Source organism: Athene noctua, chromosome 2 (genome assembly GCF_965140245.1).
Source record: "Athene noctua chromosome 2, bAthNoc1.hap1.1, whole genome shotgun sequence".
Classification (NCBI taxonomy): domain Eukaryota; kingdom Metazoa; phylum Chordata; class Aves; order Strigiformes; family Strigidae; genus Athene; species Athene noctua.
Genome location: NC_134038.1, coordinates 97,948,179 through 97,962,380, shown reverse-complemented (window position 1 = coordinate 97,962,380; position 14,202 = coordinate 97,948,179). Strand labels below are relative to the sequence as shown.

The 14,202-nt window shown below is 41.8% G+C and overlaps 2 protein-coding genes across 6 annotated transcripts in view; one reads left to right on the top strand and one right to left on the bottom strand.

The window, feature by feature from the left end:
* The first annotated feature begins 6 nt into the window (after nt 1–6).
* On the top strand, nt 7–8,237 carry FAM8A1 (family with sequence similarity 8 member A1). Its single transcript, XM_074899706.1, has 5 exons — nt 7–644; nt 4,132–4,252; nt 6,288–6,411; nt 6,629–6,768; nt 7,097–8,237. The coding sequence occupies exons 1-5, from the start codon at nt 50–52 to the stop codon at nt 7,239–7,241; spliced, it is 1,125 nt and encodes a 374-aa protein (XP_074755807.1). The 5' UTR covers nt 7–49; the 3' UTR covers nt 7,242–8,237.
* Nucleotides 8,238–10,352: 2,115 nt separating this feature from the next.
* Nucleotides 10,353–14,202, bottom strand: part of NUP153 (nucleoporin 153) — a 46,785-nt gene continuing 42,935 nt past the window's right edge. For 4 of the 5 annotated variants that reach the window (XM_074899700.1, XM_074899704.1, XM_074899701.1 and 1 more), the window contains exons 20-22: nt 13,384–13,656; nt 11,922–12,081; nt 10,353–11,476 (exon numbers count right to left, since the gene is read on the bottom strand). In XM_074899700.1, coding sequence (XP_074755801.1) covers nt 11,392–11,476; nt 11,922–12,081; nt 13,384–13,656 — 518 coding nt within the window. In that variant the 3' untranslated portion in view covers nt 10,353–11,391. Of the gene's footprint in view, nt 11,477–11,921; nt 12,491–13,383; nt 13,657–14,202 lie in introns of those variants that run through there. The other variant, XM_074899703.1, reaches the window with a different exon arrangement.

Below are 14,202 nucleotides of genomic sequence, written 5' to 3'. Positions count from 1 at the left end.
GCGCACGCGCGCTGCGGGAGGGCACGCAGTGCCAGAGGGGAGGCAGGAGATGGCGGAGGCCGCCGCGGAGCCGGGCGCGGGCCGGGCCGGCGCTGGGGCGGCGGCGGCGGCGGCAGCGATGGCGGAGGGCGACAGCGAGCGGAACGACGGCGTCGCCGGAGCGGGGGAGGCCGCGGCCGCCGCGTCGTCACCGCCGGGCTCCCCTCCGGGCTCCCCTCCGGCGGCCGCTGGGGGCGAGGGCGGCGGGGCGAAGCCGCTGAGCGCGGCGGAGTACGCGCGGCGCGTGCACCAGTGGCTCTGGGACTCGTACTGCGGGTACCTGGGCTGGCAGGGCTGCCTGCCCGCGCTCCTCGCCAACGCCAGCAACGCCGCCGCCAACCCCGGCCCCCCCCGCGTCGCCGCGACGCCCCCTCCCTCCCCGCCGACCGGAGCCGCCGCCGCCGCCGCTTACTACAGCCCCTTCTACCTCTTCGCGCCGGTGCCAGCCCACGCGGCCACCGCCGGGCCAGGGCCCCGCGCCTCAGCCGCCGCCGGCGCTTGGCCGGGAGCGGCGGGCAGGCTGGCCCCCCTGCCCAGGGCGGCCTCCAGCAGCGCCGCCGGCTCCAGCGGCAGCGGCGCCCCCAGGGAGACGGGGCGGCCGGCAGGTGAGTGGGGCGGGCGGGGCCCGGGCCCGGGCTGGGGGGAGAGCGGCCGGCCTGGCCCGTGGGGAGGCGGCCGGTGGGGCCAGAGTCCCTGGTCGGCTGCCGTGCGGGGCGGGTGGGCGCGGGGCCGGGGCCGGTGCCTTGCTGCCCGCGGCGCCTTCGGTCTCCGCCGCTTCCCCGCCGCCGTGTTGGGAAACGGCGTCTCCGGGAGGAAGCGGGGGGTTTGGCAACGTTGAGGGCCGCTGCGCTTCTGAGGGCGGCAGACCCGGGCGCGTCGCTGTGCCCTGTAAAAGGGGACAGCTCAAATACCGAGTTTGTAAATCCAGAACTTAATCCGCAAGCAGGTTTGAGAGGGTTGTCTTGGGTGTACGGCGTGTAGCTTTAGCGCTTGTAAGGCGTTTTCATGGATATGAAGAAGGTTGGGGTTGGGTTTTTTCAATAAAACTTGTGATCGTGGGCTTGTAATGCATCAAGCTTTGTAATGTAAGTAGGCTGTTTGGATGATGAAATCTAAACTCACTTTATCAGTTTTAGTGGGCTCTTGGTCCTTAAAGTCACTTAATGAAATTGAAGCAGAGAAGTAAAAACAGGCTTACATTCGGCAAGCTAGCAGCAAGACCCGAGATAAACAAAAGTCTGCTAGGGCTATAAATATTGAAGGCTGTGTATAGCAGTGCTTCTGTTTATATTTGTTCGAGAGCAAGACAAACTTGCTCCGGTCACATCAGAGAGAAAGCCTGGAGCACAAACATTTCCTCACAAGTCGAGGAGCACCTAGGTGACATTTCCTGAGTGTCTGGTTAGCACCTTGAGTAATGGTAGAAAACCGTGGAGCAGAACACTGCTGAAGAACTTTGGAGAAAAGCCAGATCTCCTTTCTTTCTGCAGGGCAAAGTACAGCATTACTGGTCTGTAACATTTTTTTATAAGCTCAGTGGCTGGGTGTGAGGGGAGAACGTTTTCAGTTGCTTTTTCTTTCTTTTGAAGGGAAGGGAATGTAGCTTTTGAACTTGCTTCTTTCATGGGGCTGTGAGCAAATGTTGTTTAAACAAGGCTATAACACGAAGTAGTATTTTATTTAATCGTGCCCTGATTCTGAGTTATAGATTGCTTATAAACAGATAGTGCCTGTCATTGAAACAGAAGATATGGACAAAGGCTAGACTGACATGATTCTTGGATTTTTAACTAGTTCTTCAGGAACTGATTCCATATGTTAAAGGTAATTTAGGGCACGAATAGCCTTTCATGCTGGTGAACGTGGCTACTATGTAATGCTAAATGCTGTTGCAACACTTGGCCTTCTTAAGGGAACTCTGTAGGTCAAATATGATATAACTCTAAACAAAGACTGTGGTGCTGGTGCTTTGTTTCCAGATTGCAGATGGATGTATCTGGAACAACTAAAGTGATTATGGCTCCTTTTCTGCTGCAGATCATTGCCTGCACAGCAGGCTCAGCAGGGCAGGTCATGGATCTTTCCCTACACCACTGCAGTTTACAGCCCAGTGCGTTTATGTAAGCTGAAATAAGTGACAGCTTATGTTAATGTTGCGGATTTTAAACTGGGATGTCAAGAAGTGGAATTGGTAACTGCCTCTTAAAGTTCAGTCTGCCTGCAGGTGTGTGTCAGGGCACAAATATTAACAGCACTCTGGGCAGTAACAGGCTTTTTCTGGACAGTCCTCACGATTCCTCCCCTTGCCCCTCCCCACCTTACTGCAGATTACTGCTCTTCTGCTGGGAAAGAGAGGGCAAAAAGTGCTTCCAGGTTTTAGATGCCCGGTGGCAGATCGGTGCAAACCCAGCTTTATTACTAGCTGAACATAAGATCCCTGACTTAAGAGCTGAGATGGATTCATGTTGCATTTGGCTGTCCCTGCCATACAGATATTAACCCCTGGCAAAATAATGGGTTTCTGTTATGAGGAACGCTTCAAATTGCTGCAGCGGAAGTCTGCCAGAGCCTAGGGGTTGCCAAGGCTTCTTAATGTAATGGAGTTTAACATAATTCGAATACTCATTTTCTTATCCCCACTTCGCTTCTTCCTTATTCATTAATTGAATCTAACAGATTCAAATGAAACTGTACCACGAACTTAAGCAAACGTGCTCCTTTTAACAGAACCAATGAATGCTTTTGTCTGGTGCTTATACACAAGCCAGGATTGGGAGACTGGCTATGGTCCCTTCTGCCTTAGCTGAAGAATCTTTAATTAGAATTTAATTGACAACTTGGACATGCTTTGACAATGAGAATTGAATCCATCTTAGTATTATATATGTAACAGTCATGCTACTTGATATTATGGATGCAAAGTTATCGGTAAAACAGGTATGAAACAAAGATATATCAACCAGTGTATGTTAAATAAGAACCTGCGCTTACCTAATCACTGCTTGATTATACTTAACCATTTTAAAAGCATCCACGTGCTGTGGGCTCTCAGCTTAGTTTGCATAGTTTGTGAGGCTGGGACTGGCAGTATCAGTCTCCATAGTTGAAGTGTGGAGGCTTATTGTAAGTGAAACCATGCCATTTTTTGAGATTGGGGAGAGGAACCATTTGCTTTCCTCTTTTTCCTTTTCTCCTTTCCCTGTGTGGGGGGGGTAGGTGTTCTCAGAAACGCTAACAAAGGCAGTCACTATTTTCCACAAGTTATATCTACTAGCACTTGGGTATTTCAAAATTAAATTTTGATGTGAGTCCTTGCTGGTGGCATGAGAGTGTCATGTTTGGGAAGTAGAGGGGTAGGTGGGTCCAGATGAAATTATTTTGCAACTCTATTCCTTGGAAACTAAGATACTTTTTGATATTTTCCTTGCACTTATCATCCGAGGTAGCATTATCAGCTTGTAACTGTGACCACTTGCTTTGTGTTGATGTGCACTTGGCCAATTAAATACATTTTCTGCCTTGCGGTAGTGCATCATGCTGTGCTTTGTTATAATAACTAGTCTACAGGAGTGTTTATGTCAAGCATGACTAATATTTTCATCTGCTCCTGTTTCTGGGTCTGACTGGAGACAAAAAAGGCTGTTTTGCTTTCAGAGAGCTGGTACTCGGTACCTACAGAAGCCTTGCTGTTGAGTGATAGAGAAGTTGTGGTACATCTAGTTTTCCTTTTATCTGAACCCTCGGATTTACTGAAATCTCTATGAGGCTGTTCTAAACGAAAGAACACAGAAATTGATGCATCTTCAATGTACTTTTGTTCTTTAGTGGGGTGGGATTTTCTCTGTAGTTCTAATTATGAGGGGACTCAGAGTTCTGAAAGTGTCTGATTTAAGAAGGTTCTTATAACTTGATTTACATAATTCAGCTCATTTTTTATTCATACACCTTTAGAAGTTTTCTCAAAGATGATGTGAGCTGAGATCAAGATCTTGATTATGTTCTTGCAATGAGATTAATGGTGAAATGTTCTTCAGATTATAGTGTGAACTTTGTGCAGTAAAATCTGGGTAATGTTAACTATTTCTGTTACAGGTCGGGAGTTCATTATCCCTTCGTTGGCACACAGGTTCATAGCAGAGATGGTGGATTTTTTTATTCTGTTCTTTATAAAGGCAACCATTGTTTTAAGTATTATGCACCTCAGTGGAATAAAGTAAGTTGAACAATTTAAAGCTTTGTTACATACAGCTTTAAGCTCTTCTTGTTCTTTGAGGTGTCATGATGCATATATGATATGCTAATGCATGTGATGGCACTTAGTAACTGTCAGAACTTCAGGAAAAAGCACCACTAGGTTAACCTCCTTTTTAAATACTTCCTGATTTGGGGTTGGCTGATGGAAATAGAATTTGTACAGGTGTCTTCATAGGCTCACAAACTCTTTACTAAGGATAGATTAGACCTGCAGTATTATGGGGGGGGGGAATAGCAAGATTTTTAAAAATTTCAAAGAAAAATATTGACAAACTTGGTTTTTTTAAACAGCCTTTAAAAATGTACTGGATCTGGCTGAGATGGAGTTAATTTTCTTCCTAGCATCTCCTGTTGTGCTGTGTTTTAGATTTGTGACCAAAACAATGGTAACCCACAACAACAACAACAAATCACATCCTGCATGTCAGATGTCTATGTACTTTTAAAATACAGCCTGATTGCTAGGAATGCTGCAGTCTTTGCTGGGCATAAGTTGGGTATCTTAAAAAGTATGATTATGCATCGTGTATATCAGCTGTACACTAGACTGAAAGATTCTTCATTTTGCATTTTTATACTTGGATGTAATAGTTTATCTCAGACTGTTTCTTTATCTGATGCTTTAACTGGCGATATCTTATTCCATAGCTCATTTAGTTCCTCTGCTTTGGGTTGGTGTAATCAAATATTTTGGTCTGATTAGGAGATGAAAGCTTGGGGTAGTCAGTAAGTCCATTACTGTACAAACATTTCAGAATCCAAGTTTTCTGCTAAAGAACCTTCCAAAGGTTTGACTGTCTGTAAACTGATACTGTACAGATAACATCTTTCAGAGACCTTAAACAGCTGCTTGAAAGGTGTGTGTGGAAGAGTGTCAAATCCAAATCAGTAATTTGTTAATATAAATGATCAGTGGGTTTTGTTCAGATAAGCATGTAATTAAAATGCCAGACTCTTCAGTTCTATTTAGTTGCCAAAACCTCCAATTCTGACCTGACAGCTTGTATTTCCATTTTGGTTTTAGTATGCTGAGAATGATACAAAATGAAGTACTGGAAAGATGGGGAACTATTGCTTCTGAAAAGTAGTGAAGGGGGTGGAGGGAATCTTTTTCAATTAATTTATAGGATATTCGATATTACTACTTTTGCAAGAGCCAGTGAGTTGGTTACAAGGAACTTCAGAGAAATGTTCTAGGTTTTTTGCTTATGAGATGTGGTATGCTTGAGGTTGGGCTGAGGAGTTGGCATGAAAAAAATCACCCTCGTAGGCTGAAGACAGACTTCAGGACAAGGTTGTACGGGAGGGAAATGCAGGTTGTGCCACACTATTTTTGACTTCCTTAACTATTTTGATCCTTGAGTCTGAATAAAGAGGAGGGCAGGTAGTGCAAATATAGGTGTTCTGTTCTGAAGTGGGACTGCATGTTTCTACTGTGAGTAGTAATTCTCACTTAACATGCGCTAGTGAAAAGTCTGCCTAATTACATGTTGCAAGTATGCCCATTCCAGGTATCAGATAAGAATGTAGAGTTTATCTTGTGAAAATACGTAGTTGACTCAAAATTGATGCTTTGCATAGCTTTGTTAGAGTAAAAACCTGACGGTTTCAATTGCTTGAAGTTCAGAACTTCCTCTTGCATGCCAAGGTGTCTGCTTTACTGGTGATCGCATGCAGAATCTCTTGTTTATCTCCCAAGAAGTGTGAGAATTTTCAGAACAATTCAGAGGCTCACTACCCAGGGGCACCATTGTGCAAAAGTGGTAATAAGGAATGATCTTTTCTTAATGACAAAGACTGAAAGGAACTAGGCAGCAGCTCAGAAGGAAGCCTAGTGTTCTGAGTTTTAATGCCTTGGTTGTTAGTATCAGAGAAGCCAAGAAACTTCTGTTCTTTTACTAATACAAGAACTGAAGGAGTGAATTCTAATATTAAAGGGGTAACATAGGTACTGGGAGAAGGATGGTTTTAAAGTTCAGTCTTATCTTGTACAGGGACATCTCTAAATTTGCCATGCATTACATAATAGAAGAAATAGATGAAGATACGTCCATGGAAGATTTGCAGAAAATGATGATAGTAGCTCTCATCTACAGGCTATTAGTCTGCTTCTATGAGGTAACTGTTCCTAAACATTAACTTCCATAATTAATACTTGTCGGTTGTTGAATAAATGTTTAAAAAACATCTATCACACCTATAAAGTAAATCCTCTTTACAGTATTTTGCGTTACGTTGAATTTATGACATTCACATAGTTTTGAGGAAGACCAAATTTGCTAGACCAGCCAACAACATGGCGTTGTGTGCAATTGAAATAACTTTTCTTTTACAGATAATCTGTATTTGGGGAGCAGGTGGAGCAACCCCGGGGAAATTCTTGCTTGGACTCCGAGTTGTGACATGCGATACATCTGTACTTATTGCGCCCAGCCGTGTGTTAGTCATTCCATCTTCTAATGTCAGTATGACAACGTAAGTGCTCTTAGCTCAGGCATGTTTCTTTCAGGTTAATAGTGTGGAAAATGTGTGATTTGGAAGAAAATACGCCATTTCTTTATCACTGCCCTTTGCAATAATTAGATTGCAAGGCCTATTGTTAGATTCTGTGATCTAAGAATAAAATAGCAATTGTTTAGTCACGTGAATGTTTTTCAGGTTAGGTGGTAAAATAGCCTCCTCTGAACTCTGGAGATTGATTTTTGTGCTGTGCAAAACTGAGGCACTAAACTTCAAAGTAAACTAACTACTAAGTTAAGCAGAAAAATGAAAGTAAGGCACTGAATGTTTTATTCTATTTCAGGTCCACAATACGAGCTTTGATCAAGAATTTTTCTATTGCTTCCTTTTTTCCTGCATTCATTACACTGCTGTTTTTCCAGCACAACAGAACAGCCTATGATATCGTAGCAGGAACTATTGTGGTAAGAAGAAATGGAGTCAGATGATACCAACAGATGAGATTTCCAGACTGGTTTTGAACATCCCCTCCCACCCCCAGTGAACAAAGACCTACCCCACAACTGAAATTGAGGTGTCTCTCAGAACCTTTTGCCCAAATTAAACGGGAACTGATTCAGAAGCTAAAGAAAATGTTTTGCTCCAGTATGATGCCAGCAGCTACCTTCAAAGTATTGGAGTTTTTGTAAATGCCAAAGAAGTTTGGGAGAAACAATACATACTAAACCTGGAAGTATTAACCTCCAATTGATGAGTGTCAGTCTTAACTGCAGAAAGGAGCTGTTCTCTGTGGGAAGCAAATCCCTAGAAATATGCCACCCTAAAAGAAATGTCACTCGTCCAGTTTTGGATCTTGGCAGGTTGTTTTCCAAGCAGTTGCCTAAGTCATATGATAAACTCTGAGGGGAAGAGTACTGCAGTATTAGACAGGAAGGCAAATTATGTTAATTCAGTTGCCATCTGTGTAGAGAGAGATGAGCAGTGATTCTCATGCCCCTTAGTATTGCTACACTGATCATATTCCCTCACCTCTTAGTATTTTATCAGAACGTTGCTGTGAAAAGTTATTTGCATGATTGTCTCAAGCGTTGTCACGTATTTCACATGTCAAAGCTAATAAAGAGGTGAAATAATAGCTGCTTTTTCTCTGGGAAGGGCATGTTATGCTGCAGTGTTAGTGAATTGGTGTGTGTGTGTAAATAATTTTGGAGCTATGAACAGTACAGACCATACCATGTTTCACCCAATGAAAGGTAACTTTTTTGCTTCTGTTTGGAGTGAAAGCACTCGTCTATTCTTGCATAGATACCAAGCAAAACACCCTAATGTGTTTCAGGAGCATGCAGAAAACATTAACTAAACTGTGTTATGGGTGTAAAAACTACAAATACTGGTTATTTTCACTTCATAATTCTGGCTAATTGTATATTCAGAGTAACTTAAATACTGAATAAAGAAGCCTAATATTTTGCATGATTACATAACTTTAATTTGTTTATTCTCATTCTGTTAGTATATTGGGAAGGGAGTATAAGCAGCAATGTTTAATGTTTTATTAAAATTTGAGTAAGAGTTTGGAATTCTTCTAGAGCCTAGTTTTTGTGTGTTCCTCTCTGAGGTGTAAGTTACTGCTCAGTGGTTGAAGTTCTCACCCTACCTTCAGTTTTGGACAAGGGTTGACTGATAATAGAAATGTTTGAGAGCTTGGTTGTCTCGTCTTCATGTGAAATAATCAGTAATGTGTTAATATTCTGCAATTTTTTAATTTTGACAAGTGGTGGTGTTCTGTGTATAAATATAATGTGCTTCTTATGTGTTCGTTTTTCACTTACAATGATGTTTCAGGACCAAAGCCACTGCTTAATATTGGGAGAATGATTTTCCCATCAGTTACCTCTCCAGAATGTTTGTACTTTTTTGCTTCAAAAATATCTTTCTCAAGCTAGAAACCTGATTTTGAGGTACTTCAATACAGATACGTAGAGACTTCATCATTTTGAGGGTTACTATTGTTTTACATTAGTAATTTCTTACCAAACAAAAGATGAGTGTCTTAAATGTACCATTAGCACTAGAGCAATGTTACTGACATGCATCACTGAAATAAAAACGTTGAAGTATTGAAGAGCAAGAAGCAAGGCTGAATAAAGCACCCTTTGGATGTTCAGACCACCTGAAGATGTTTAGCTGAAACAGAACTTCAGAGATATCACTTAACTGTTCTTACAAGGAATTGCACTGTTGATTTGAGTACTCACTGAAGTTAGAAGTTCAGGCATGGCAGTCAGCCTGCCAGAAGCTAAAGCTGCCAGAACTAACTAAAAAATCCCTTCTAGGTTGAGCGTTGCCTATTTACAATTTCAGCATGAACACAAAAAGAACTTTTGTTCTACATACTATAGCAGTGACCTAGAAACTAGGCTTCAAGATGAGGGGGAGGAAAGGAAAAGCAACACCCTTAGATAAAACTTTATTGCTACCCAGTTGGCTCTAAGGGAAGGTATCTCACCTTGTAGAAAAATACCAGGCCTTCCAGAGCGGGTAAATAAAAAAATTACAATTCAGGAACACGGGGCCTGTCCTTGTAAACAGGTATACATTGTGCTTTTGCAAACACTAGCTTTTAGTTTGTCTCTTAATGCAAGTTGCATTGAGGATGCAACTTTTTTCTGTTTGTAGGATGAGTGCTTGACAGGTGATAGAGCCAAGGAAAAGAACTGAAATTAATGGCATTTTTCAGATTTAGACACCTGGAAACACATAATTGCATATAATCTCTCCACAGCTACAGTGGCTGGAGGTGACCTGAACAGCAGCTTACATGTGTGGTTTTGAAGTCTAGTTGCTGGATATTTTCTATTTATAGAAATGTAAGATCTCCAGATAAGTCTACGTAAGACTCCCATGAAAACAGAAGTTAGCCTTTGTGCTCCTGTTAAGCCTGGTTCATGGTCAGAGTATCTCATTTTGTAATACCAGCACCTGTAGCTGTGCAAGTGCTGAGCAGCACTGGGGGGAGTGGCGTAAGTGTGAGCCAAAAACCTCAGCGACACCTCTAAAGACATTTAAAGCTTACACAACGATGCAGTTCTTTTCGGTTCTAGCTGTAGCAAGCACTCGGATCTCAACCATAAACTGAATGCTGTACTGTAGTAAAAGTTCAGCTGTGCTTCCCAAACAAACGAGCATTTCCTCTCACATTACTGGAATAATGTCTGTTCTCTAAGAAGCTACTCAACTGCTACAGACATGGTAAAAACCCAAATTACTCATTTACAACCAGGTGTACTTCTTCCTCTTTAGTTACAATGGTGGTAAATGTTTGTAAAATTAGCCTTTTTTTTTTTTTTTTTTTTTTTAATAGCTCTATAAAAATTAACTACAACCCTTGCAGCCAGACAGCTGACACCCTTACATATGGGCTCTGAGCTTAAGTCAACAATAAAACTCTGCTTCATGCCAGGGAACCCCTAACTAATTTAAGATCATCTAAAATCGGCATCTGTCAGAAAGCAGAGGTTGGAGAAAGCATGTGAGTTGCTCAGGTGGAGTAATTCATCTCAGAGCTGCAGCTGCCTTCAAGGAGAGTTAAACTGTCAGCCAGTATTTCATAGTTTTATTGATGGCATTTATCCCATGGTTTAACATGTTAATTATACTGTAATAAACATGGCTTTAATATTAAACTTTTCCTTATTATCCAAAGTCACCACAGTCCATTTCAGTAAATATAAAAATATATACTTAATACTTTGTACAATACTGGTTTTTGGTCCAAACAAAAATGGATCAGAAAAGCCAATAAACTTACTTTAAGAATTCCCAATTTTAAAGATTTTCTAAATGGATTTAGGCAACTTTGAATAATGGGATTTACATAAAATCTGAGACAATACTAAACAAAAATGGCCGTAACACACAAAATTAAAATTTCAATTTCACAGATTTGTTATGCCAAAAAAGTACATAGAGAAACAAAATTGTATTTACACATGTTTCATAATAAAATAACAAAGGCGAGACAGGTGATAAAGGGCTGTAAGAATGAAAATATAGAAATAGCATAATTATTAAATGAAGAACTACAGATCTAACAAGTCCTTAGCACGGATCATCCTTTAATCAGTCTTCCTCTATCAGAAAATTTTAGTGCACAATACACCCAAACTCACTCACTTCACACATACACCAGCACAAACTCAGCATAGAAATCATTCGTTATCAACATTCTCTACTCTATACAGCATCCCTCGCTGATATAATTACAATTTCGAGGCGTCAGTAAACGCAGATGAGCGCACATAGTGGTGCAGATGAGGAGGTATTGTACAAGCCATTCACTGTGCAGGCTCTACTCACGGCTACAGCCAGACCATGCCGAGTCAGTGAAAGAAGGAACTTGCTGGAATCTAAAATAGTTTTGCTTGAGAACGAACGGCCCTGTTGCCAACTCTTATTCATTACCAAAAAAAAAAAAAAAAACAAAAACCTAACTGGGGAGAGGGAAGGGAAGGGCAGCAGAGTTTTCTATTCCTTTAGGCAGATCTGACTTCAGCTAACCCAGCATGAGGTACGATCCCAACAACTGAACAATGCAGGGTAGTAGCTGCTTCGAAAGTTGCGATACCAATCGGGCGATTATTTTCTACGTCTAACTGCAGTCTTTATCTTCCGACCAGAAACTGAAGATCCAGAGGCAGAGAAAACATTTTTCCCATTAGTCCTATCAAAAGAAATTAGTAGTTCAGAGTTTAGGACAGTGTAGCTGAAAATTCAGTAGCAGCACTGAGTAGATACTCCAGAACAACTGTTACCCGCTGGCAACAAATGGCATATGATGAACAGGAGGGAGAGAGTTCCAGAAACCAAAAGCAATTAAATCTCTCTTATTCAGAAGGTAAGTAGCAGCATAATGGCTAGATACGGACTTTACCTTTCAAGAACAAGACAATTTCACATACGTTGATGTGTGATATTTCTGACAGCTAGGCTCCTTTAAAGATACCGTTGCTTAGTTAGCCAGTCAGGCTAGTACAAGGAAAGATGCCCAATTTAGTTTCAAACTCCAAAGTTCATCTGAACACCTCATGATTTAACAGCAGTAGAGGCTGAACACTGTCCACTGATATTACCCGAAGCTCAAGCGAAATTCTGATACGGTCTCTTACCCCACTGTAAATGCTGGAGGCTGGCTGAACGAAAATCCAGAAGAGCCAGCAGGCTGTGCCGGTGCTGCTGGTGCAGAAGGATTTGCACTAAAAGTAAATACTCCTGGGTTATTTGGGAAGTTGAAATTAGAAGTACTACTTCCAAACTGGAATACAGAACCTGGGAAGATGGGGTGGAAGCAAGAAGGGAGTAAGAAAGTTGAAATCCGAGTTCATCCTTTCCAGCAAAATCCTCATGTTCTTCCCACTATCTTTAATGAATTTTTTTTTTACAGGTGGTTCAAGATGACACAGTTGGGGGAGGGGGGGCACCGGAAGTGCCACATTACTACAGAAATGGTACATAGAGAAGTATTCATTCACTTTAACAGAGATTGACAAAGGGATTCTCAAAGGAACACTGCTGGCACACTGATAATTAATTGTTTATTAATTTCAGTAAACTGATGTTTATTAATAAAGTCTTAAATTATAGTACTGAATCATGAAGATGAATATTTAAGTAAACTTCCTTGTGTTCATGCCGTCAGTCTGGGGACTCCATTTCACCTGCTAACACAGCACCTCATCTTGAAAAAAAAAAAAAAAAAACAAAAAAATTCCTACCATCAAAATAACTGATAGGCAACACAGACAATTCAGGGAGATTTTTGTCTTTAAACTGCTTACTAATTAATGAAAGACTGAGTAATGTGGTATGCCAACTAATCTACTGTTAGTACAAAAATGTCAGTTTTAATGGAGGCTATTTTGTAAAACTTCTCAGAGGAAAAAAAGGAGGCTTTTCCCTTTAAGTATTTGACGTGATGATACCCAATACATATGTTCTGAGAGTATTTTTTAGTAATTACTAGTGTGGAACAGGTCTGTCTTACACTTAAACTATAAGGATCATTGTCTGCCCCCTTCCCATGGCATTTTATACTTTATTAGTAAAAAACTTTAAATAATGTCTTGACCCATAAATGCTTAAAAATAATTCTGACCATATTCTTAGACAACAAAGCCCCCAATCCAAATCAATTGCCAAAGTCTGTTAACGAAGTCAGATAACTAAGAACTACTCTAACAAATCCCAAAACAGTAATTTTGCACTGCTTCTGCCATTCTTTGTACAGCCTTATCAGAGAGTACTCCACAGTTCTCAACACTTCCTTTTAATCACTACACTTCTCAAGAAAATAAACCCCAGTATTTAGCGGTAGGGTTGCAACCCCCATCTCTGCTAAGTCTCTTGGGTGGAAGGCTCAATGTGAAACCAGCACCTATGGCACATCCTCCACAGTCACGAGACACAGAAATGACTAAACTCTGTACCCGTTGTTTTTATGGAGGGTAATTCTTAAATACGTGTGCAAGGCAGAAGTCTTCTTCATCCATATAATTTAAGATGCACTTCATGAAAAATTAAATCAAATCTATGATCTTTGAGACCAAAAGGAAGAGGACGGTCAGCACTCACCAGTACTGGGGGTACCAGAGCCAAACCCTGGCTGTTGGGTCGCTTGCTGTCCAAACACAGAGGGCTGAGTGCTGCTTGTCACCGAGCCAAAGGCAGGAGGAGCAGGCTGAGCACCAGCTGAAAACAACGGTGTCGACAGTGATCCGAAACTTGGAGCGCTTGGCTGGCTGGACCCTTGGCTCTGGCCAAATGCTGGTGGCTGGCTGGCACCAAACGCTGGCCCGGCAGCAGGCGCTGCAGGCCCAGAGCCAAACAGAAACGGAGAGGATGACCCTTGGGGAACAGAAGAGAAATGTCAGCATCTGCGAGGGCTTTTTTCACACACACCACATCCCACCCCCCCCACAAGAATTGAATCTAGAAACAAAGGTTCTAAAACTCCATGTTTCCCAAGTCTTGTTGCTGAATACTCACCTTAATTTCAATCTGTGTGAGTATATGAAACAAATACTATGTCAGCCATAACAGAAATTTGCACCTTTTCTTGTAAGCAACATGAGGAACACCATATTTAATGAGAGCCAGACAAAATTTAACTCTCAAACACACCAGCTGTCTAAACTCAGATTACTGTGTTAACATTCATGTTCTAGAAGCAGATTCCCACAAATAGTACATTTTAATTTGTATTTACTAAAAGCTGTTCATATCACACAGAGAGAATATTCACTCCACTTGTATTTTTCAAACATGCAAAATACAGCTCCTGATTTGTTAGGATCAGAGCATGGACCTTTCTTGTCAGCAACTGCACCCCTTCCTGCCCAAGTGTTTACCACTATCAACTTCTGGGGGCCAAATCAAGCTTTCAGTGATCTC